At 41.2% G+C, this 23,063-nt stretch overlaps 2 protein-coding genes across 19 annotated transcripts in view; one reads left to right on the top strand and one right to left on the bottom strand.

Moving 5' to 3' along the window:
- The window catches only part of SDCCAG8 (SHH signaling and ciliogenesis regulator SDCCAG8), a 157,522-nt gene extending 143,915 nt beyond the window's left edge, over positions 1 to 13,607 (bottom strand). For 2 of the 9 annotated variants that reach the window (XM_074948922.1, XM_074948925.1), the window contains exons 1-2: positions 13,123 to 13,600; positions 12,802 to 12,938 (exon numbers count right to left, since the gene is read on the bottom strand). In XM_074948922.1, the coding sequence (XP_074805023.1) occupies positions 12,802 to 12,856 (55 nt within the window). In that variant the 5' untranslated portion in view covers positions 12,857 to 12,938; positions 13,123 to 13,600. Of the gene's footprint in view, positions 1 to 12,801; positions 12,992 to 13,122 lie in introns of those variants that run through there. The other 7 variants (XM_074948924.1, XM_074948927.1, XM_074948919.1 and 4 more) reach the window with 7 other exon arrangements.
- Positions 13,608 to 13,662: 55 nt separating this feature from the next.
- The window catches only part of CEP170 (centrosomal protein 170), a 190,815-nt gene continuing 181,414 nt past the window's right edge, over positions 13,663 to 23,063 (top strand). For 6 of the 10 annotated variants that reach the window (XM_074948914.1, XM_074948915.1, XM_074948912.1 and 3 more), the window contains exon 1: positions 13,668 to 13,910. The gene's annotated coding sequence lies outside the window, so the exon portion shown is untranslated. Of the gene's footprint in view, positions 13,911 to 23,063 lie in introns of all 10 variants that reach the window. The other 4 variants (XM_074948917.1, XM_074948913.1, XM_074948916.1 and 1 more) reach the window with 4 other exon arrangements.

Raw genomic sequence — 23,063 nt, 5'->3', positions numbered from 1 at the left:
ATAACTAAACAATCATTCATTTTCTGATATAGCTGTAAAACTAATCTGAAAAGTTTTCAAAATAAACCACTGTTTAAAAATGTATAGTGTGTACCTTCTAAAAATGAAAACCTCCATCTATCTCTGAGTTGTGAAGAATATGTATTAAAGTTATAACAACCAACAAGAATGCACTTTTATGCAGAAAACCAAGATTACATTGAGTCTTCCCTGACCAGTGATTTAAATCAAATCCACCGTCTCTGTTTAATGTATTCTTTTGTTTGGTAACGGTAATGGCTACTCGTGGTCATTAAAGAAACCGAGAGCACTGTTTATACATACAGAACTGTCAGCCCATGAGGTCCTGAACAAATTTCAATTCAAGCAGTTACATGCTGCTTATTTTAATTCTTCGGACATTTTCAATAGGATAGAATTTTTCATCTTCATTTCTGCTGCTAAACTGATGTACACTATGGCTGTAAATAAGATCAGCTGCTGCAATTCAGTTGATGGGGATGTTACTTCTCCATGACTATTACCTACTTTACAAAATTGTTTGCAAAGTCCTTTGAGATTTTCAAAGACATACAGAACTGCAAAATATCTCCAAACTCTATTTATACCTCATTCAAACCAGGTGAAGTGATGTGTCTTTTTCCACTGCAACTTTCAAAAATACCAAACTGTGTAACTGATCCTGCAAGTGGTCCCACTGAAATCAGTTTAGTTCCATGTGGAAGGAAGCATCTACCCGTGCAGAGCAGCTTGCAGGATCAGGGCTTGCAACTGAACAGCAAATTAGGTGCTGTACCACAGACTGAATATATATCCATAATGGGTCTATCATCTTTTAGTAGATGAGAATCCAAGTCCTTTCACTTAACCTATTTCTCAGACATTTGCAAATGTTATATTACTACTAATACTGTGGGATTCTAGTCATTCATCATTCAGGAACTTAAGACATTTTTCTAGGTTTCTTTGGGAAAGTAATAATATAGTTGTGGAGGGGGAAATATTTTCTCACCAACAAATTTCCATCCTGACATTTTTTAATATTTTTCTTCAAATTTATTAAGTACCTATTCAAAGCTCCAGATACCTTGTATAATTAAACACATAGAAAACATAATAAAATTGTATGTCCAAAGACTTTTCTCACACCAAAAATCTGATGTTGCTTCTTTACTAATAATTAGGTGGTCTAAAATAAGTCAGGATGAGAAGTCCATCTTCATCACTAAACTTCTGTATAAGTAGCAGTTTATTTAAATTATTATTGATATTGACTTTCCATGAACATCATATATTCAATGCTTGCAATTAAGTATATTCATTATTCAACTTTTCAATATGCCACATTTTTCAGTTAAACTATTATACACCAAAACCAATGACACTGGGATTCCCCAAATATAACATTTCTCAACACAGCTAACTCAACACTAAACAAATTTAACTAGAATTTTATCTTCTTTCTCCGTTAATTCACAAAGCTACCCCCATTACTCCTCGCCCATAAACTCAATGTAATTAATGGAAGAAACAGTTAATCTTTGAAGTACTGATAGATTTTAATTAAAAAAATATTTCCTATAAAAGATCAGTTAAACTGAAAAGGTCCCAAATGTGCTTCAGAACAAGTCATTTAACCAAGGTCACACTACTTCAAATGGCAAATTATAGCATGGCTGGTGCTGAAAGTATGTTGTGGGTTTTTCAAATCTGTTGAATGACTTTGTCTAGCAATCCACTAAGGAGCTAAACCTGTGCGACTTTTGACTAATATAAGCTGTCAGGTGGCTTATAGGCCTTCCTAAATCCCCTACTAATTATAAATGTATTACACTCAAACTGGTCTATCATCTTGAGTGTGGACACCTGAACAGGCCTCAACATTAAAAATCCTAGAATATTTGGCTTCTTACACTCAGACTAAAGCAAGCCTTTTTCATTAATACGGCTTTTATTCTCTTTTCTTGATGTCCCAGTATTTTTTTTTTAAACTTTGTTGGAACACAAGCTACATTTGGGGAAAAATATATGTAAAAGATGTGACAGGTTTCAGAGTGGTAGCCATGTTAGTCTGTATCAGCAAAAACAAAGCACAACAAAGAAAATAACAGAACGCCACTAGCCATCACCTTCAGCCCCCAACTAAAACCTCTCCAGTGCATCATCAAGGATCTACAACCTATCCAGAAGGACAGTCCCTCACTCTCACAGACCTTGGGGGACAGACCAGTCCTCACAGACAGCCCCCCAACCTTAAGCAAATACTCACCAGCAACCACACACCAAAACCACTAACCCAGGAATCTATCCTTGCAACAAAGCCCGATGCCAACTTTGTCCACATATTTATTCAAGTGACACCATCATAGGACCTAATCACATTAGCCACGCCATCAGGGGCTTGTTCACCTGCACATCTACCAATGTGATATATGCCATCATTTGCCAGCAATGCTCCTCTGCCATGTACACTGGCCAAACCGGACAGTCTCTACGCAAAAGAATAAATGGACACATATCTGACATCAGGAATCATAACATTCAAAAACCTGTAGGAGAACACTTCAACCTCTCTGGTCACTCTATAACAGACTTAAAGGTGGCAATTTTGAAACAGAAAAGCATCAAAAACAGACTCCAACGAGAAACTGCTGAGCTTGAATTAATATGCAAACTAGATACCATTAACTTGGGTATGAATAGAGACGGGGAGTGGCTGCGTCATTACACATATTGAATCTATTTCCCCATGTTAAGTATCCTCACACCTTCTTGTCAACTGTCTAAATGGGCCATCTTGATTATCACTACAAGTCCCCACCCCAATGATAATAGCTCATCTTAATTAATTAGCCTCTTACAGTTGGTATGGCTACTTCCACCTTTTCATGTTCTCTGTGTGTGTGTGTGTGTATATATCTTCTTACTATATGTTCCATTCTATGCATCCGATGAAGCGGGCTGTAGCCCACGAAAGCTTATGCTCAAATACATTTGTTAGTCTCTAAGGTGCCACAAGTACTCTTTTTCTTTTTGCAGATACAGACTAACACGGCGGCTACTCTGAAATCTTCCAATTTGATATATGCCATCATGTGCCAGCAATGCCGCTCTGCCATGTACATTGGCCAAATCGGACAGCCTCTACACAAAAGAATAAATGGACACAAATCTGACATCAGAAATCATAACATTCAAAAAGCAGTAGGAGAACACTTCAATCTCCCTGGTCACTCAATAACAGACCTAAAAGTTGCAATTCTTCAACAAAAAAAAACTTCAAAAACAGATTCCAATATGAAACTGCAGAACTGGAATTAATTTGCAAACTGGACACCATCAGATTAGGCCTGAATAAAAGACTGGGAGTGGTTGGGTCATTACAAAAACTAAACCTAATTTCCCCAATACTAATTTTCCCCTACTGTTACTCACACCTTCTTGTCAACTGTCTGAAATGGGCCACTCTCATTATCACTTCAAAAGTTATTTTTCCTCCCTTGGTATCCTGCTGTCAATTGAATTGTCACGTTAGACTGACCTCACACTTGGTAAGGCAATTCACATAGTTTCATATATTTACACCTGCGTCTGTATTTTCCACTCCATGCATCTGATGAAGTGGGTTCTAGCCCATGAAAGCTTATGCCCAAATAAATGTGTTAGTCTCTAAGGTTCCACAAGGACTCCTTGTTGTTTTTGTAAAAGATGTATTTGGGAAATAAAAATGTTGCAGCCCGACCTTACCCAAGCCATTGTGATATGGCTTCATTTTAGTAAAGCAGGATGAAATTTAAAGGTGGACATGCCTCTGACAGCCATTATTTTTATAGAGTGAAACTACTAGCCTGACAGGAAGAGGGAAGGAGCAGAGATACACACTTGACCCTATCCGCAACAAACACAAGTATATGAGTGCCTCAGGTAGAGTTTGATCCTGTTAACATTCAAGTGTAGAGTATGTCTCTTCAGAAAGTTAGATTTATTGTTGAAGAAATAAAACACAGAAATAAACTATTTTGTCCCAATCAGGTGATCAAAGTGAAAGATCAGCCTCGGAGAGCTAGAAAAAGGAAACATACGCAAAAAGAGTTTAGGAATGAAAGATGAAAATCTGTTTGGGGTATTAATGCTGCTTTAGGTAAAAATGAAACCCACAGACGTATTACCACTCTCCACCCGCTAAAAAAATCGCACAAAAACCTAGGGATTTGTATCATCGGAAAAGCTAAAGTTTTAATTGTTATTGCTTCTTATTTTACCATGGAAATCAGGGTATGTCTATACTGCAATTTAAGCCTAGGTTCAGACTCAAGCCTAACTCCCTTTCGGTCTACACACAAATCACGCTAACCCAGGGCTTGGATCCAGGATCCTGTGAGGTTGCAGGGTCCAAGCCAGAGTCAAGCTGTGATCCAGTTAAAACAACTAGTCTGGAACTCAGGAGATCACGGTTTAGTTGCTGGCTCTGTTATAGACTATGTGGTCTTGGGCAAGCAATTTAGGAAATATCACCCCCCTTTTACAGTTGGGAAACTGAAGCAGAAAGACTTTCTCCTACCATTTGTCTACCTTGTCTATTTAGATTGTAAGATCTTTTGGACAGTCTCTTACCATGAGTTTGCACGGTGCCTATTACTTAAATAGTCTAAGAAAGTGATCCAGGGATCCTTCAAGCAGCCTGTATTCTCATTTAGCGCTCCGCTCACCCCTCGCCCAATCAATACACTGACACTTTGGCAGGAATGCAAGAAAGTATTTCTACCAATTTTCTCACACATCGCGCCAAATTAAAACGGTGACGCGAGACCAGTAGTTAGAACCCTCCATAATCATTCTTCAGACATTTTATGAATGGCTAACATAGTTAACAACTCCAGAAATTGCTTCACATCCAGGAATGTAAGTTCACATCTGTTCACCTTGCTTTCTCTAAATTTACCATTGGTTTGGGGGTGATTCAGTCTGTCTATTGTATTGTGTATGGCTGACTCGGATTTTAAGTTCCATGGGACAGGAAGCATCCTGCATTGGCACCCAGTGAAATGAATGAGACAGTTCACACCTCAGAGCTATTGTTTCAAGCTCTCTACAAGCATCTCTATCCATTACTCACTTCACATTTTGAAAGTTTTCCTCAGAACCATAATAACTAGAGAGAGTTTTTTTTGTTTTGTCTCTAATTTATTTATTTAATGGCTCTGCACAGGGCTATCCACATGTTTTTGGCTAGTCTTTTTTGCCACCCAGGAGGCAGGGTGGGAGGAGCAGCATACCCAATTTTCTAGGGCTCTGGAGTAAAGCAGGCTTTAGAAACAATAGGGTTGTAACAGACATTTCCATGCCAGAGTTTATTAAACAATTGATGAGTTCCAAGTTACAGTGACTGTTTCCATACATGAAAATCTTGAGAGCCTGGCAAACTGAGAACTAGAGGCTAGACTGAATGACTCCAGTTGGAACCCTAAAAGGGTATAATTAGATAACAACATGGAGATGAAGAGCTAATTGAAGACATTAGGGTCACAGGATACATGTTATGGAGTAGGATTAGATAAATTTCCACTGCTTTTGCCAAAGTAGAATCGTTTTTTAAATCTGAATGAAACAGAAAACTTCTGTGGAGGGCAAATTAGGTATTTGAGCTACTACTTAACATAATAGGGTAATTTTGTATTGTAATTCAAAATAATATTAGTTTTGTGCCTAATCCTACAAAAGTTTATTCACCCCGTTTGTCATGTCAGTGGGACTAATTGTATGAGACATCAGTGAGACTACTCCTCTAATTAAGGCTTACAGAATCTAGCCCTCAGTAAAAATCTCCTGAATGATGTGGTAAAACTGCTTGTATGCAGTACTGTAATTTTCACATATAAAATTTGAGTGTCCTTTATTCTTCCGTTTTTATACTATAAACAACATGAAAAAGCAATCTGAACATATGTTTCTGGTGCATAAGATTATGTTGATACATCATTTTCTAATAGATGGTGCTGAAGATATGGGATGAGGCTGCTAGCAGAGGGACAAACTAAATCTAGTTAGATCTGACTTCCACCTAAATGATTCTTACAGTACAACAGTAAACTGGAATAAGACCTTCAAAAAAAATTACCTAACCAAATTAAAGCTCTCTGATTGTCAATGTTTATAGGAGCTCTGACAATGACGGAAAATGGTACAGAGGCTACCAAACATGACAATGCACATTACAAAAAATATGCAACTGCCCCTTAAGGAACACAACCGCTGTCTACCAATCAAATATCATAGTTGCAGAGCAACTGCCATAATGGGATAAACAAATGGTGCATCTAGTCCAGTATCTTACTGCAGACAGCAGCCAACACTGGATGTCTCAGAGAAAAGTATGTTATTTAGTATTTAAATGAGAGTCACACCCAAAAACCCTAATCAGAATCACACTGTGCACACATGTGAATACACACTTTCCCTGCTCCATAATACACCCAACCATGCAATATTGGACTTATTTTAATTATTTATCTTCATAGCTATGTATAGAGCTTTAGACAGATAAGATTGACAGGGCCCAGCCCCAAGGAGTTTAAAGTTAAACAGCATAGGAGAAAAGGTTTCCCACACACCAACTAACGATCAGTTTAAGCCCTGAGATGTGAAGCTTGATTATCCTTGCAATTTTTTCCTAGCAAGTGCAAGTACAGAACATACTGAAGTCTCCCATTCTTCAAAAAAATGTATTAAGGTGTCTTTTTCCAGAATACTACATTGATTATACTTTTGATATTTGGAGTAAACCTAATAAAAACACAGTTTCAGAGTAGCAGCCATGTTAGCCTGTATTTGCAAAAAGAACAGTACTTGTGGCACCTTAGAGACTAACAAATTTATTTGAGCATAAGCTTTCATGAGCTACAGCTCACTTCATCGGATGGAAATAAATTTGTTAGTCTCTAAGGTGCCACAAGTACTCCTAATAAAAACGGTTATTCTTGGGCACCTTTTAATATTGGAATTTTATTGCATCAGTGTAAACAATAAAATATTTGGTGCTGTAGAGATATTTTACTGATGTACTCAACTTGTTGTTAAAAAAAGAAAGTTAAAGGTTGGAGTCAGCAACTTGTGAAGCAAACTATGATGCTGAAGAGCTTACTATAATTCAAGGGTATGATGATCAACTTTGATAAAAAAAATTACTGGGATAACAATTAGCTGTTGAAGTGAAAAAAAGAGAGAAAGTAATGAGCAATGTTTGCAATGCCTAAACAAGAGAGAGGTTTGTCAGATGTTGAACAAGAAACTTAAAGGCCCTCCTCTATAATGAGGCACTGAAGCCACCACATTCATGAACTCAGATATACCACAAGCGTTCTTTGAGGACTAGTGGAGATGCAAAGCAAAAGAATCACTTACCACAATAAAGACAAAGTTAAAAGGTGAGCTGCCCAAAAGACATAGAGAACAGTTTAAGATAATAGTACAATGACAGAGGAAGTGATAATTTAAGAGGAAATAGTTGCTAAGCAACACAATTTGAGGGAAAATAAGAACCACGTTCATGCTAAATGGGTATATATTACTATGACAACAACTGAGGTCAAAGGCCTAGACTGAATAGCTTTTTACAGGAAAATTGCTGGCAGTTATTGACTATAAATACAAAGGAGGGCCCCACTTTACACAGACAGATGTCACATGAGTCCTAATAGGAAAAAAGTTTGTCAGAACAGTGCTTCTCAAGCTGTCTGATGTGGGGGACCGGCAATTTTTTTTTCCAATGTGCGTGCAGACCGGCAGCTGATGGCTCACGGACAGGCACCAGTCCGCGGACCACCACTTTCAGTAGCACTGTGTTAGAAGGTTGGAGGCACTGGAACCATAATCATAGCAGATTCAGGAGCATAGGAAAGTGAGTCATGTGCAACAAGTAACTGGCCTATAAGGGAAACAAATTCTCTTTTTCTATCTAAACCCATTCACTGAAAACAGGGGGGAAAAAACCAAAAACAAAAAAACCCAGCAACTGACAGACAGCTACAGAAAGATTTACTGAGCAAAAACATACAAACTTCACTCCAACCACATATAAACAGCCAAAATAGCACATAATGTACTTCTAGAATACTGTTTCAGCCAAACAAATGGTACATCTAAACCCATTAGAAAAGTAAAAAAGTAAAACCAAAAATACCCATTCAACCGAGTTAGGACTTGCACTGTCTGATTGCCTATTTATCACTGGAAATGTGAGATATGCAGCTTCATAAGAATAATGATTACCTACATCTTGTCTGTATTAAAACAGAACTTCAGACATTTATTTTAAAAAGTTAACTATTATTTTAGTATGTAACCTGAAGAGAAAAAAAAAGATAAACCACTTTTTTGTAATTATTTTCTTGAGCAGCATGTTGGAAAGGACTTTTAGGTTTCCTAAATAATCTTTATTACTTCTCGCACCATAAAAAACAGAAAACAGACTGCTTAATTGTTCAGCTGAAGTTAACTGAGCTCATGCTCTTAACTTCTGATAACCAAACTGTTTGAATTCACTATCATGTTGTTTGAATTGCCATATCTGATGGGTGAGTTTTACATGAAACTATTTAATACCAGATCAAAAGAGTGAGAAAAGTAAAAGTTTAATTATTCAAAAAGAAAATAGAATAAAAACACTTAATAGAATGAAAAAAATATATAACGTACTAATCTTCTGTGCCAAAACACTGAATAAGAACATGTATAACATGCTTCAACTGCTTCCCAAATGGTTGATTTCAGTAATGTTTTTAGGCAAGCTAGCAAAAGCAATCCATGTAAACAAAGCGAGGCACATCCGAACTTTGAAAACCTTGTCAAAGGTGCAACAGGCATAATGGCCAAGGGTAAACCAGTGAGCAGCATAAGGACTTGATAAAAGCAAGACAAGGCTAATGAGGAAAGGAGGGACAGGTCACATATTTGACAAATGTCAATTGGAGGGTTTGGAAAGGACATGCTTCCTCTTAAATATGGGTTTTGTGACAAGGCATTCCTAGTCTAAGGGCTCGTCTACACAAGGAAGTTAGTGCACAATAAACTAGAGTATAAATACAAAGCACAACAGCTATTCAGCACTAACTCCCAGTGTGGACAAACTTATTCCTCACTAAGAGTGCCTTTGTGCTGTTTAGCTTAGCCCAAAGGCACTCTTAGGGCTTGTCTACACAGGGGAGGGGGGTGAAGAAGTGTAGTACAGCAAGTCAATCCAGTCTATTTAACTCACAGTACATAAACCAGACTAATAGCATGTGTATAGGACAGGTGTGCCTCTTTCAATTTGAATCATTCTGTACACATGGCAGTGGCTTGGTGCTTACTAAGCACGTAGCTTTCATGATGCCAACTTGCAGAGAGCATAAGGATTACAGGAACCCTCTGGGTCTTGTATTTATATTCTAGTTCACCAAAGGGTATCATGGGAGGTCTCTAATAAAAGCATATGTCACACTGGTGATCAGTATCACTGTGAAATGCATGTACAGATGGTATATAAGAAGTTTATATATACACACTGAAAATTATGTTCTTGAGGTCTATGCCTAGGGATAGGTCACAAGCGAAGGTGAAAAGCAGAATTTCTTTCAGACAAGGAACATTTATCTGTTTATATATAAATTGAATATTCTCTGGTTCACAATGGGCAACCATTAGCATTCTAAACCAAATGCTAATGAAGAGCTGGCAGGGACTTCAGAAGAAAACTAACAGGAATAGGGCCACCCTATCTTGGGGCGTACATCAAAGGTTTGTTTGGGGAGGGGAGGGAGAGGACAAGCTAGCATCCTGTCCCCTAGGAAGTAAATGGACAGTGAGTTTGTTTCATAGAAGGGGGATCTCAACCAGGCTTGGTTGAACATGCTGGAAGAAACTTTGGGGGAGATAAGCTTCTTTATACTGTAGGATACATTGTTAGTTAAATTAAGTCTCTAGAAACTTATGATTGTTTTATATGTAACTGTGTTTCCAATATTCTTACTCATTATCACTTGAATCTTTGTTCCTGGATAACAGATTTATAATGAAAACAAGAATAAGTTTATCTAAGTGTTGTGTGTTCAAAGGAGCCGTGTTCCAAAATATAATTAGTAAGCTGCAGCGTACTGTTCCTTTAGAAACAGTAGGCCTGTCTGTGAGTGTTCAGTGGACGCTACATAGGTACACACCAACCCTCGAATCCTTAATATTCTACCACTAACCCGCACAGAGACAGCAAAGTCTATGGAAGCCCGGAAGGTAGTGTTTGTGTTGCCAGAGGCTGGTGGTTTCAGTGAGCTAAAATAAGCTTGCTCAGACAAGACTTTCTCACACTAAAGGCAGGAGGTGGTGAAGTGCCTTACAACCATGTGTATCCCTGCAAAGCATTACAGGGCAATGCCATGGGAAAGGTACCATTGCACCATTTTATAAATCTTGGTAATGCTCAGGAGATTATTGATAGCATTTGACACGTGGGATTACCAAACTGCACTAGGACAACTGATGGGAGTCATGTGTCTATTATTTGTCACAGGCTCACAGGGTTCAGAATTCATAAACAGAAAAGAGTATTTCTCCGTAGTGCTCAAAGGCCTGATTGACCACTTTGGCAACTTCATAAACATCAATGCAGTGTGCAAGGCAGGCCTTAACGAAAACGGTGCCCTGGGTAAACTTGTATTTTGGCACACACACCGAATCACCTCTGACCCCACAGGCCCCCCCGCTAGCTTTTCCCCTCACCCCCGTCATCTCCAGGCCCTGCTGCCTCACCCCAGTGCTTAATTTGTATTGAAAGGTTATTTTGGGCTCCCTTACACGCATTAAAGTCTGTATGCGCATCAAACATGCCAATTCAACTGTTCAGTCATGCACAAGAGTCTCCAAATCCAACCCCCTTGTGTCCCCCACATCCAACCCTGCCCCCTCTCCCACATCTAGCCCTGCACCCAGAGAGGAAGCTGCCATCGCAGCCTGGCATGCATGGACCAAGCAACCCGACCCAGCAGCAGCAGAGGCTTTCCCTCGCCGCACTGTGCCACAGCTCTCCGCTGTCCAGGCTGCTAGGGATTCATTTCAGCATCCCCAGACCCTAGATGCTGCTGCTGCTGCTAGGGGCAGGGGTCAGCGTCTCCGCAGCCAGCTCCATGCATCTACAGGTGGGACCACAGCTTCCACACTCTCTCCTTATTCCTCCCCGCCAATTTGAAGCTATCTGTCTATCCCCCATACCAAGAGGAGCTGATGTGGTTTCCAGCAGGAAGGCATAGCAAGCAGAGTGGGACCCAACCACACTCCCTCCATACAGGACCCCCTGCCTCCCTCAACACCATGCCTTGTTCCTTAGCTCAGATCTTTCTAGGGCCCAGACAGGAGCTGATGGGATCCACCAGGAGGACTTGACAGGTGGAGCAGGACCCAGGTGCTGGCTGAAGTCCCAGCTGTGTAAGATAGTCACTGCTGCATGGCCAGGGAATGTCGGTGTGCAGGCAAAATTGGACTGGCATTGTGACCTTGCACATGGGGTCACAACGCCCCTGATATTTGGCCCAGCTGCCCCTCCATCTATACAGAGGGGCAGCTGGGCCATATTTCAGTGGCATTGTGACTCTGTGCACTAAGTGCTGGAGGGTGCCACTCCAGGTTGGATTTCAGGTGCTGGAGCGCACACACACTCCCTCACCACCAATCCAGCAGCACCATACCCCTGCCCTCTCAGTTGCATGGGCCTCTGTGCACCTACATAGGCTATTCGTCTGCTACTGCTTTTATGCCATCACTGTATCTGCACTAGAGGAGTTGCATCACTTTAATTACTCAAAGTGGTAAAACCTGTGTGTGTATACAATAAGGCCTCATGCTGCAACTGATATATCATTAAGTGTTTCATTTCAGTGACATGTACATTTAGAGCTGGTTGAAATTTTTCAAAATTGCAAAACTTCCCATTTTAGGAGGAAAAAAATTGAAACCTTCGTTTTCCCCCCCCCAAAACCAAGCCTAATTGTATTGCAGATTGGACTGCTCAAAAACTCTACTCCTCTACAGTACAGATATTCCGGTTGTCCAAGCCCCTTAGCGAGTTAGATAGAATGCACAGCTGAATCTACAGTAAACTGTGGTTTTGATCTGAGGGTTGGTGCTATTGGAGCTTCCAGAGTGTTAAGAAGGGGGGGGGGGGGGAAGAGGCGCAAAACAGCTGATTTGGAGCTATCCCCCCTCTTCCCCAGTGAGTTAGAGGGTATGGGGATGTGGTGGAAGTCTGGCACTGACTCAGCCCTATAGTGGTGGGGAGTACGTCGTTTGATCTGAAAGCAGTGGGCCCCAGGGACAGTGGAAATCTTAGTCTGCTTCACTTAATTCAGCTGGCTGGGATCGTTAAGACAGTGTAAGGGGTATCCACTCCGGTAATTCTACCCTACTATAGTTCAAAGTTTAGAAGACACGGTGAGTAGAGAGGTGGAGAAGGTGGTGCAGCCCCAGGCAAAGAAGCCAAGTAGCACACTGTGGCGGGGCAATGGCAGGAAAAGAGCTAGCACGCACTGGAGTGGGCCCATGTTGCCGGCAGCTAGGTAGGTGGTGGAGGGAAGGCAGCACTGGGAGGCAGTGGGCCACGGCAGGCACTGATTGAGGTGGCGGGGGAGTGGACACTGCCAGGAGAAGGGTCCCCGCTAGCTCAGTGCTGCACACAGCGGGACAAGCGACAGCACAGAGAACGGCCCTGAGACGGGGCCGGCACGGGCGGGACTGGGGCAGCGAGGCGGTGGCCGTCTCGGGCGCGGGGACCCTACTCACCTCGAAGGCTTCTCTGATACCGTTCCAGGTCGGACTCCTCTCGGGCCTCCCGCATAGGGGCAGGGTCCACGTCTCACACCGTGAGGCGACGCCCGCTCAGGCCCTGGCCTCTAGCCGCTGCTCCCCTTCTCTGCAGCCTGGAGGAGCGTGAGAGTTAGGAGCCGTCCCGAGCCTCCCGCTCCCGAGTCCCGAACCCTCCTCTCCTCCCCCAACAGCGCTCGGGAGCCGTAGTTCCGTATCGTTCACTGTCCCCTCCCACCCAACGGCCAGGGGATCTTAGGAGAACTACAGTTCCCACAGGGCTATGCGGCACCAACCTACCCTCCTGACCTCAAGCAGTTTGGGAGCCTGTTGCTAACCAACTAGGAAACAGTCTTCTCGGCCCCCCAGCTGAGCGAGTCGCCTTCAGAGCTCCGCCCAGTAACGCGGCACGTACTCACGCTGTGTCATCCCAAAGACTACATCGCCCAGCCTACAACGCGCCATCCTCTGAGCCCTGGGAGTTATAGTCCCTACGGGCTACAATCTCCCCAAGTCTAGAAGAGAGCTGCTGCGTTCGGCTCTCTCCCTTTGTATGCGGTCAGATCGCACCTGCGCACTGCGCAACTGTTCTGCTCCAGCACATCTGTTTCTTTCCCCGCAGTGCCTGGGTGAAGCGCACGCGCAGTAATCTCAGACAAGAGGGAGTCCATGTTTTCCTCCTTCACGCTGTGCCCCTTGGCGTATGCGGCATGTGCGTCCGCTTCGCAGGGGAGTTCGCGCCTCCATTGTCTGGATGTGGCGCAAGCGCACTGAGAGTTCGCTGGGGCGCCCTCAATCGCCGGGGCGCCTGCGCAGTAATTCTCGGAGTCGGGACTCGCACTCTGTTCGCCCCTCCCCCCCCATGCATTGTGTGTGTGTGTGATAGGGCGGCGCTTGCGCACTGCCCGCGCCCCACTCTGTGCCGTTAGCCGCTATGTCCAGGGAATAACGTTAGAGCGGTTGCTAGCGTGAGACCGACAGAGACGGACGGACCCGGAGCGTCCCGCCCCCTGGCGACGAGGAGATGGCGGGTCAGTGAGCGGCGGCGCTAGGGACACCCCTGCCCAGCGAGTCTCCTTCGCGGGGGGGTAAGTGATGATGCTCCTGCCCCATTCCCCTCCCGGTCTGAGCTGGGGCGCCGGGGGGTTGCATCGTCCGTCCCTGCGGGGGAGGGGGGTGCTCCCACTTCCCCCGTGCGCCTCCATGGCCGCCGCCGCCGCCCCCTTTGCCGTGCCGGGGGGGCGTGCGGCTGGCGCTGCCCCAGCCTCCGAGCTGTCCGCCTGCGCCGGGGGGCTTGTTCCAAGCGACTCCTCCCGGATTGCTGGCTGCTCTGCACCGTTCCCACCCGGCGGCCGCCGCCGCCTTTCCCTGCTGCTCCCCGCCCATCAGCCTGCGCTGCCCACGGGCGAGCCCGAGCCGCCGGCCCACGCTGGATGCAGATGGAGCCGCTACATCGCTTTCTTCCTCTCCCTCCCCCTCCCCGACACAGATGTGCCCCGCGGTGGGGGGAGGGGAGCCTTCCCTATTCCGCTGCCCCCGCGGACAGAGGCATCCCTTCCCCTCCTCCCTCACCTGGGACGGCGAGTCTCCTGCAGTGTGGGCTTATTGTTTATAGCCAGGGTCTTTTTGTTTTTAAATCTCTCCTCCCCCGTTGACAGATTTTGTTGTTTCATTGAGTCCTTTTTATTTTTGAATCTTCCCCCGTTTCAAAACTCCCCCTAGTTGGAGTCCAGCAGCCCCTCCACCCCCCCGCCCCCATTAGGAGAATGAAACTCTTCCTTTAATGTGTGTGGAAAGGGAAATGAGAAAACCCATTATCTCCCCTCTTATTTGTCTACTTCCTTTCTCTCTCCCTTTCTTTCTCTCTATCTTGAGTATTTTGATAAGGTTTCTCTCTAATTGTTAACAAAACCCCCACTTCCCGAATATTTGATAGACATGGGTTCTTACAAATGTTTATCAGGAAAAGGTAAAATAATTTGCCTTTTGTGAAAGGATATGTTGGAGTGGAAATGAATGGGTTACTAATATAACACAAAGCTGATGGCGCTTTTCAAATATAAAGCATTCTGTGGAAGAGGAAGCTGACTCGACTGAGAAGCAGATGACAGTTGTATGGATGAGCTTTATTTCATGATCTCATCCATGCACTGCTTGGAGCCGGATGCTAGTGGTTCTGCAGTGAGGGTTGGGGGAAGGAGGAGGGATTCTGTTCAAAATTGTCTTCTGGTATATTTAGTATTCAGTAAATCCAGTCTATTCATTGGCATCAGGCGGGGCTACGGTTGCGTCTCTGAATCCAATCAGAGAAATGCCAAATGCATGAAGCACACACCACAGCCATTCAATGTAGTAGTACTGTATGTGTATGGACATTAGGAAGCTGACTCTCAATGAAAGGTAGCTGAGAGCATGAGATAGTATCCAATAAGCTAACAACTGTCTTAAATATTTTTTAAATGAGTTGACAACAGGCCACCTATTCTGCAGGGATTTAAGGGGGAGCGGGAGAAGGTTGAGGAGTGTTTATGGTTTAGATGAATTGAAGATATGACATGCCTGTTTCGGATCTTTTGTGAGCTAACCAGGCTCTTCTCAGTTGCAGTGAAATTAAAGGTATTCATAAAGTATTCAACTACACTGATCAGGTACCTCCATGGAGTCCCATTCAAGTGAATGGGACTGTACGCTGGCTCAGGATTTGCCCATATAAAACAGTATGCAGAATCAGAGCCAAAAATTGTAACATTAATATGAGCAAAAACAAAATTAAGAGTTCAAGACTAAGTAAAACTATTTTCCCATGGTTGAAGAAGAACTCTGTGGAGATTGAAAGCACATCTCTTTCACAAATTAGTCCAGTAAAAGATACTACCATACCCACTTTGTCACTCATGCTTTCACATGACTAATTTCCAGGTATTCATTGTGCCTAAGTGTTGGAGAACATATCTTATCCAAAAGGGTATTAACGTGAAATTTGTTTGCTTTTAAAAAATGAGTTTAAAAACAGGTGCTCTTGAGCTTTTCTACCAATATTTATGTTTATGCAGTTGCACTTCCCTGTTTTTAAAAATGTTTTTTTCCTTTGTTGCTCGATGAAAGGCTCACAGAAACAGGGGAAACTGACTAACAAGTGGGAAAATAGTGATGCTGAATATACACAAAATATTGTCAAAACTACAAAATAATCAAGCTGGAAAAGATAACTTAAAGATTAGAGAAAATATATTTATCTAGAAGTTACTTGATAGTAAGTAAAATATTTTCAGACAGTGTTGCAAGCTAAACTGTAAGCCATCTCTGTAAAAACTTTATTGCGATTTCTATCTTTGGCTCTGATTTTTGTATAAAATATGCTGCATTTACAAGTTGATTTGTTTTGTTTTAAAGCTGCCAGCATTGCACACTCAGGCTGGGATCTGAAAGCCAGGATGCGATTTCTTTCTTTCTTGTGCTTCATCACCAGTAATTTCTGCAGTTAGAATGTAGCTTTCAATTCTGATGATATATAAACCAGAAAATAAACCACTTCACTCTCTTGGATCTAGAAAAGTCTACTTGCTCACTGGTGGTTGGGAGCTCGGACACTTCCCTTAGTAATTGGAACAAGGCTTAAACCATCAACATTTGCAGAATTTGATCTTTCATTTAAAATATTGTTTCTAGCACTTATGGATGCAAATATAACTTATTTAATGTTAACTAATTCTGTGCTGGATCCCTGATTCTCTAAACAGATTGTTCCAGTGGCACAGTTGTTCCTGTTAGCTTTGGCAAGCAGAATGAAATTGAGGTGAATCTGATTAGTTTCACTGTAGTTCAGAACTCCCTGAGAAGCCGCAAAACTGACCAGAGTCATATCTGTCTCTCTGTGTTACTACCGAGAAATCTACTAACAGCAGAGACAGACATTGCAGCTGTTCATGAATTAGGAGAATGAAAAGTTGCAGAATCCCTTACCGCTATTTCTCAACAGCCGTGGGGTTGTTAGAAGGACAGAATAGCAGAGAACCCTCCTTTGCAGAAACTGTTGCCTGGAGCAGTGGAAACCCTCAGACAGTCCAGCAACTAGGAGACTGTTGAGGAATGGGGAGAAGAGAGAGAGCCTCATCTCTTCTTGGGGCTTCTGATTTGTTAATCAGAAGCTGGAAATAATAAAGGTGAAGCCCCCAAGAAATGTTTGAGTACAGCAACTGCTAGGAATTCCAGCATCCTCCTTTTCCCTAGCAGCAAAGGGTTTTGTAGTGATGGTGCCAAACTTTGTCCGTTGATCTTATTGGAGAGCTTTTTTCCGTCTTTTGTACTAGCCTCTGGCTATTAAGTTTCTGGTACATTTTTAAACCTCGCCCTCATCCTGTAGCTGTATTGACCAGCATTTCTTTTTCTGCCTCATTCAATACATTTCTTCAACAAATAAGGCAAAGACTTATGGACAGTTGCCTCCTTCACTATGCTACCGTGATTCATCAGTAGAGCTGAATGAGGCAGGTGTCTTAGGGGGGTGTGGGGGGGAAATAGTATGTGATCATGTAATTAAAGATTCTATCCTATCTTGACTTTAGTAAGGCTTTTGAAACTGTCTGATATGACCTTCTCATAAATAAAAGAGTGAAATATAGCCTAGATGAACTGAATATAAGATGAGTGCACAACTGGCTGGAAAACCATACTTAGAGTAGTTAACAGTGGTTTACAATTGAGGTGGAAGGACATATTGGGTGGGGTCCTTAGTCTAGTCCAGTTCTATTCAATGTTTTCATAAATGATTTAGATAATGACATAGAGAGTATACTTATAAAGTTTGCAGACAATAACAAGCTGTCACGGGTTGCAAGCACTTTGGAGGACAGGATTAGAATTCAGAGTGGTCTTGATAAACCGGAGAAATGGTCTGAATTAAATAGGATGAAATTCAGTAAGGACAAATGCAAAGTACCATGCTTAGGGAGGAATAATCAGTTGCACACACATAAAATGTGAAATGACTGCCTACGAAGGAGTACTGCAGAAAAGGATTTGGGGATTATAGTGGATTACAAACTAAATATGATATTTAGTTGTACTTTTAATGTATTATGTAATATTGTTGCAAGAAAAAGCAAACATCGTTTTCAGCTGTATTAGCAGGAGGGTTGTAAGCAAGACATGAGAAGTAATTCTTCCACATTACTGGCCTCAGCTGGTGTATTGTGTCCAGTTCTGAGCACCACACTTCAGGAAAGATGTGGACAGATTGGAGAAAGTCTAGAGAAGAGTAAGAAGAATGGTTAAAGGTCTATGAGGAAAGATTGGGAAAAAAAATTGGGGTGGTTTAGTCTCTAGAAGAGAAGACAGAGGGGGGACATAATAGTCTTCGATACATAAATGGTTGTTATAAAGAGGAAAGTGATAAATTGTTCTTCTTAACCACAGAGGACAGGACAAGAAGTAATGGGCTTAAATTGCAGCAAGGAAGATTCAGGTTAGACATTAGGAAAAATGTTCTTACTGTAGGGATAGCACTGAAACAAATAACCTAAGGAGGTTGAGGAATCTCTGTCATTGGAGGTTTTTAAAAACCGGTTTGACAAATACCTGTAAGAAATTGTCTAGATAATACTTAGTCGTGCCTCGGTGCAATGGATTGGACTAGATGACCTATCTGGGTCCCTTTCACTCCTACATTTCTGTGATTCTGTGAATTCACATGCACAATGAGGCAAATTAAGGTTGCCCAGGCAACCTTAATTCTGACATTTTGTAACTTTTGAGTGTTTCACTTTGCATCCTTAATATTCTTTTATTGTAGTTTGTGCGTGTAAGTAATTGTGAACATACAGTAGACTTGTAGAGTTGAGGTTTATTTTCCATTATAAACTCAAATTCACCCACCTACTCATCAAAAATCCTCAAAAGGCCATTTCCACTTTAAATCTGCGTCTATGGCCTGTGGCTAGAAGATACTTTTTTAATGCAAATTAAAGGTGATTTGGACATATTGTTTTTGACAAATGAAATTTAGGAAAACCTGTTTTTAATCATGTTTGGCTTTTAATTCATGTAATTCTTTTTTGTCATGTCTTATGTCAAAAGCAACTTGTCCTAAAAACTTAATAAAGTTTAGTCTCAACACACTGCAATGGCTTGCAAACTGGATTAGTTTTGAGACTGGGAAAGGCATCTTTGGCAAGATTCACAACTGTATTAGAAAAGTCAAAGTATCCTGTCAGGCTTAGACCTCCTTTTAAGAGGATGTCATATGACTAAGTAAGTTGCAATTGCAATATGTATACTATCTACATAGACAGTCAAATTAAGTGTGTTAGTCTAAGTGTCTTAACCATTGGTTAGCTGAGGGAGGAGCATTGAACAAGCGTTTTGGGCTACATCATCTAACTGGCCATAGTTACAAAGGGAGGAGTCACATAAGCTTCACTTATTATCATTTGTAATACATCTGATAATTCCACACCTGAAGCTATTGAGTTTTATCCAAAGATGGCATCTGATATCAAAACTAGGGGTCTGCACTGTTGGATCTGTCATGATAGGCATTGGCTTTGTTTGAAGCTGGTTCTTGCCAATGGCAGTGATGTCGGGTTCCTTAGGGAAATTGTCCAAATGGGGTGCCTTGAGCTAGGACAATGGCTCAGCTGAAACACACTGTTAAACAGGGTACACGTGGCATGTCTTTCACCTTAAGGAACAAATTCTGCGAGGCGACTTGTCACCTTGTCACTAATGTTCAGAGGGGTGATGATGGACAGAACTGGCAGTCAGACCAGATTGCTCAGTCTTATGGTACCTGTTGTTATGTACATGGTTTCATGCTGGTGAGCATGTACGTACAGCTGAATTTACTTCTTCATAAAGCTGAGCCACTCCTGGGAGCAATAGCAATAGAACAGCACAAAGAAAGCCTGGAATTTCTTAGTGTCTGCACATTCGGTCCCCAGTGGAAAGTAACACTCGATATCAGAGTGAATGTGGCCTGCAAAGTAGTCCAACTGCAGTATTTTCTCCACATGTGAGATGTGGTCTAGGATGTGGACCTCTAAAGCCCTTAGAATAAGTCCTTGATCCAAAAACAAATGTATCTTTATAAAATAGGTATTTAAAAGAACAAAGAATGAAAGGTGGGAGGGGGCGTTGCTCTGGGGCACAATTAATGTTATTTGGTTACCTTAACTGTGACACTTCTTATTTCTAATGTCTATTACCTTTAGAAACACAAGTCAAAAACTATTGTTTAAGTACTACAGTGTTCTTGTACACTGAAAATACTTATGAGTAAGTAAATTTTTTTGTCTGAAACAATATACTTTATGTTGGAGATATCGATTACCAAATGTTGACAGAGCCTGTGATTGAACCAGTTTTGCCCTTTAGTCAGGTTTGGTTATTTTGAACTATTTCGGGTATTGGAAAAAATATTAAGTGAACACCTTCATCAGAAATGCTTCTGCTGTTTTGTCAGTGAATCATTATTATGACTGATGCATATCAGTCATGTTTTACAGAGTCACTTTAACACTGGGCTAAAAATTCATAGATTTTTAAAGCCAAAAGAGGGACCATTGTTATCATTGAGTCTGACTACTTGCATGACACAGGCCATAACATTTCACCTAGCAATTCCTGCTTCTAGACCTGTATTCAAGTATATCATGCTCAAAAAACGAATCTATTTACCTTCTACTTGTCTACCTTCTTTTGGTAATGCTTAAAAATACTGGTGGTGTTTAAATAGTCTTTCTCCTTAACATCTCATTTTCTGTTGCTGTACTGAGGTCACAAGGCTAAATTTGTAACCTCAATCACTTCTTCTTTAACAGACATTTGTTATAAATAAAGGATTATTACTTGTGCCCATGGTCAAGCAGTAGAAAATGAGTTGTGTGGTGTACTTATCTTCAATAATAGTAGGGGAAATAGAGAAAAATACTGGCAAAATAAGTTGGTTTTTGTTTTAAAAGATCTGTTCCGTGTATGTTCCATTGGGGAAAGTCCTCCTTTGTCACCAGTTACTCTGTTTAGATTGTGCCAAAATAATTTCAGTGCGTTCTTATTGTACAGAGCTTTAAGGAAAGCTCTTACATACATAAAAAGCTTCCAGTTAACATGAAAACATTTCCCACTCACCTATCACTGTAATATTTATAAGTATATTATGGGCATAGGAAAATAGAAATAAACATAACCCCGTAATAGCAGGGGAGGAACGGGGGGAAGCTGTTGGATTTAAGATTAAAATCTAAATTAGACACTTGCTCTTGTGACTGTAATTTTTTTGCCATTTGCCAAATTCTCATATGGTTAAAGACCTGCAGGCTAATCAGATTGATTGTATCAGAATTGCAATATTTTTTTTGTTTGGGGTTTTTTGTTTTTGTTGTTTTGTTTTTTTAATACACTAATGTAGCTAACATTTATAAAACGCTGTAAAGATGAAAATCGCTGTGTAAGAATCACAGAAAGTTATCACAAATATGCAATCAGGGTTCATGAAACCATAAATGTAAATACTTACTTGTAAAAGTTAATTAAATCTCTTATACTTAGGTATTTAGGTTTTTATGTGAGTTGCAGAAAAATATTACCTTTCGTCATGATAGCCAAATACTGTTTTCTTTCTTAGAATATATATTCATGGAGTTTGAAACCAGAAGTGTCCCTTAGATCATCTAATCTGACCTCCCAAATAACATAGGACATAGAATTTCACACAGGAATTCCTCCCTCATCTGCATAACTTTGTGCTGAGTGAGAGCATAAGTTTTAGAAAGACACCAAGTCTTGATTTTAAAGTCTCTAAGTGATAGAGGAATCCTTCTCTTTCGTAAGTGGTTCCAAAGATTAATAACTTTCACTTTTAAAAACAGGTACCTTATTTCCAGTCTGAATTTGTATAGCTTCAGCTTCCAACAATTAGATCTTGTTATACCTTTTCCTGCTAGATTAAAGAGCTGTCTTTTATCAGAATCATGTAGGTACTCGTAGATGATTATCAAGCCATCTCTTAACCTTCTCTTAGATAAAATAAATAGATTGAGCTTCATAAATCTCATTGTAAGGTAGGTTTCAGAGTAACAGCCGTGTTAGTCTGTATTCGCAAAAAGAAAAGGAGTACTTGTGGCACCTTAGAGACTAATCATGCTCAAATAAATTGGTTAGTCTCTAAGGTGCCACAAGTACTCCTTTTCTTATTGTAAGGTAGGTTTTCCAGACTTCAAATTGTTGTTGTAACTCATCTGAGCTCTTTCTAATTTTTCAGTTTCCTTCTTTTGAAATGTGGACTCCAGAACTAGATACTGTAGTTCAGTAATGATCTTTATCAGTGCCATGTTCAGTGATGCCACTTTCTTACTGATTCTTAATATTTCCCTGTTTATACATCCAAGTATTGCATTAGCCTTCTTAGCCATGGCCTCACACTTGGAGTTAGTTGGTCATCCACCAGGACTCCTAAATAGTAATGTATTAATCCTAATGTACTTTTGAATTAAGAAAATCTAATTAAAATGACACAAATAATTTCTTAGCCAACTTGCCAGCTGAGACCACAAATAGAGATAGTCAGCCATAAAAGTATATAAATAGTTTTGTATGTTTCTAAACAAAAGTTCTCTTTGGTTCTGGCTATTTGGTTTTTATGGTCTAAAATTTTTATTGTTGAGTATCTTCCATGTTCAGGAGGAAAGTCCTGCAGGTTGCAGAAGGACATTAAGGTTTCCTACACTGTTTGTTTTCCCTGAGGTTCTTTTAAATCCATGATCACCTTTGGATGACCTGGATGATTATTCTGACAAATGGAGCTGAAGAGTTGTATGAGTTTGTGTCGCTGAAGAATGTGCATCATTGCAGTTGTGTAGTACTTCAGTTTACTAAGGGGGAAGTACATAAGTGGATAATTTTTTTTGCCTTGGTCATTTTAAGCTTTTTTCAGTAACTTCCATGTCTGATGAAGAAACAAGAGTACTAGCTGTGTTTAAAATCTAGCTGTTATTCTGCAAACATAGTATCTAATATGTTTGTCAAATATATTCAGAGCTCCCTAATATAGTTGAAAGGTTATTACTGTCACCTTATCAGCGCTTCACTGTGGATGCTCTGAAAAGTGCCTCTGTAAAAAATGGCCTCTTCTTACTATACAGATCTCTGCTCCCATGTGTATTCAAAGATCTATCTGCTCATTTTTGTGGCTAAAATAATATTCCACTACTTTTTATTCCTGTTAGCACTGAAGCACTATGGAACTA

The sequence above is a fragment of the Natator depressus genome, chromosome 3, assembly GCF_965152275.1.
Source record: "Natator depressus isolate rNatDep1 chromosome 3, rNatDep2.hap1, whole genome shotgun sequence".
Lineage (NCBI taxonomy): Eukaryota > Metazoa > Chordata > Testudines > Cheloniidae > Natator > Natator depressus.
This window is presented reverse-complemented; position numbering and strand designations above follow the sequence as displayed.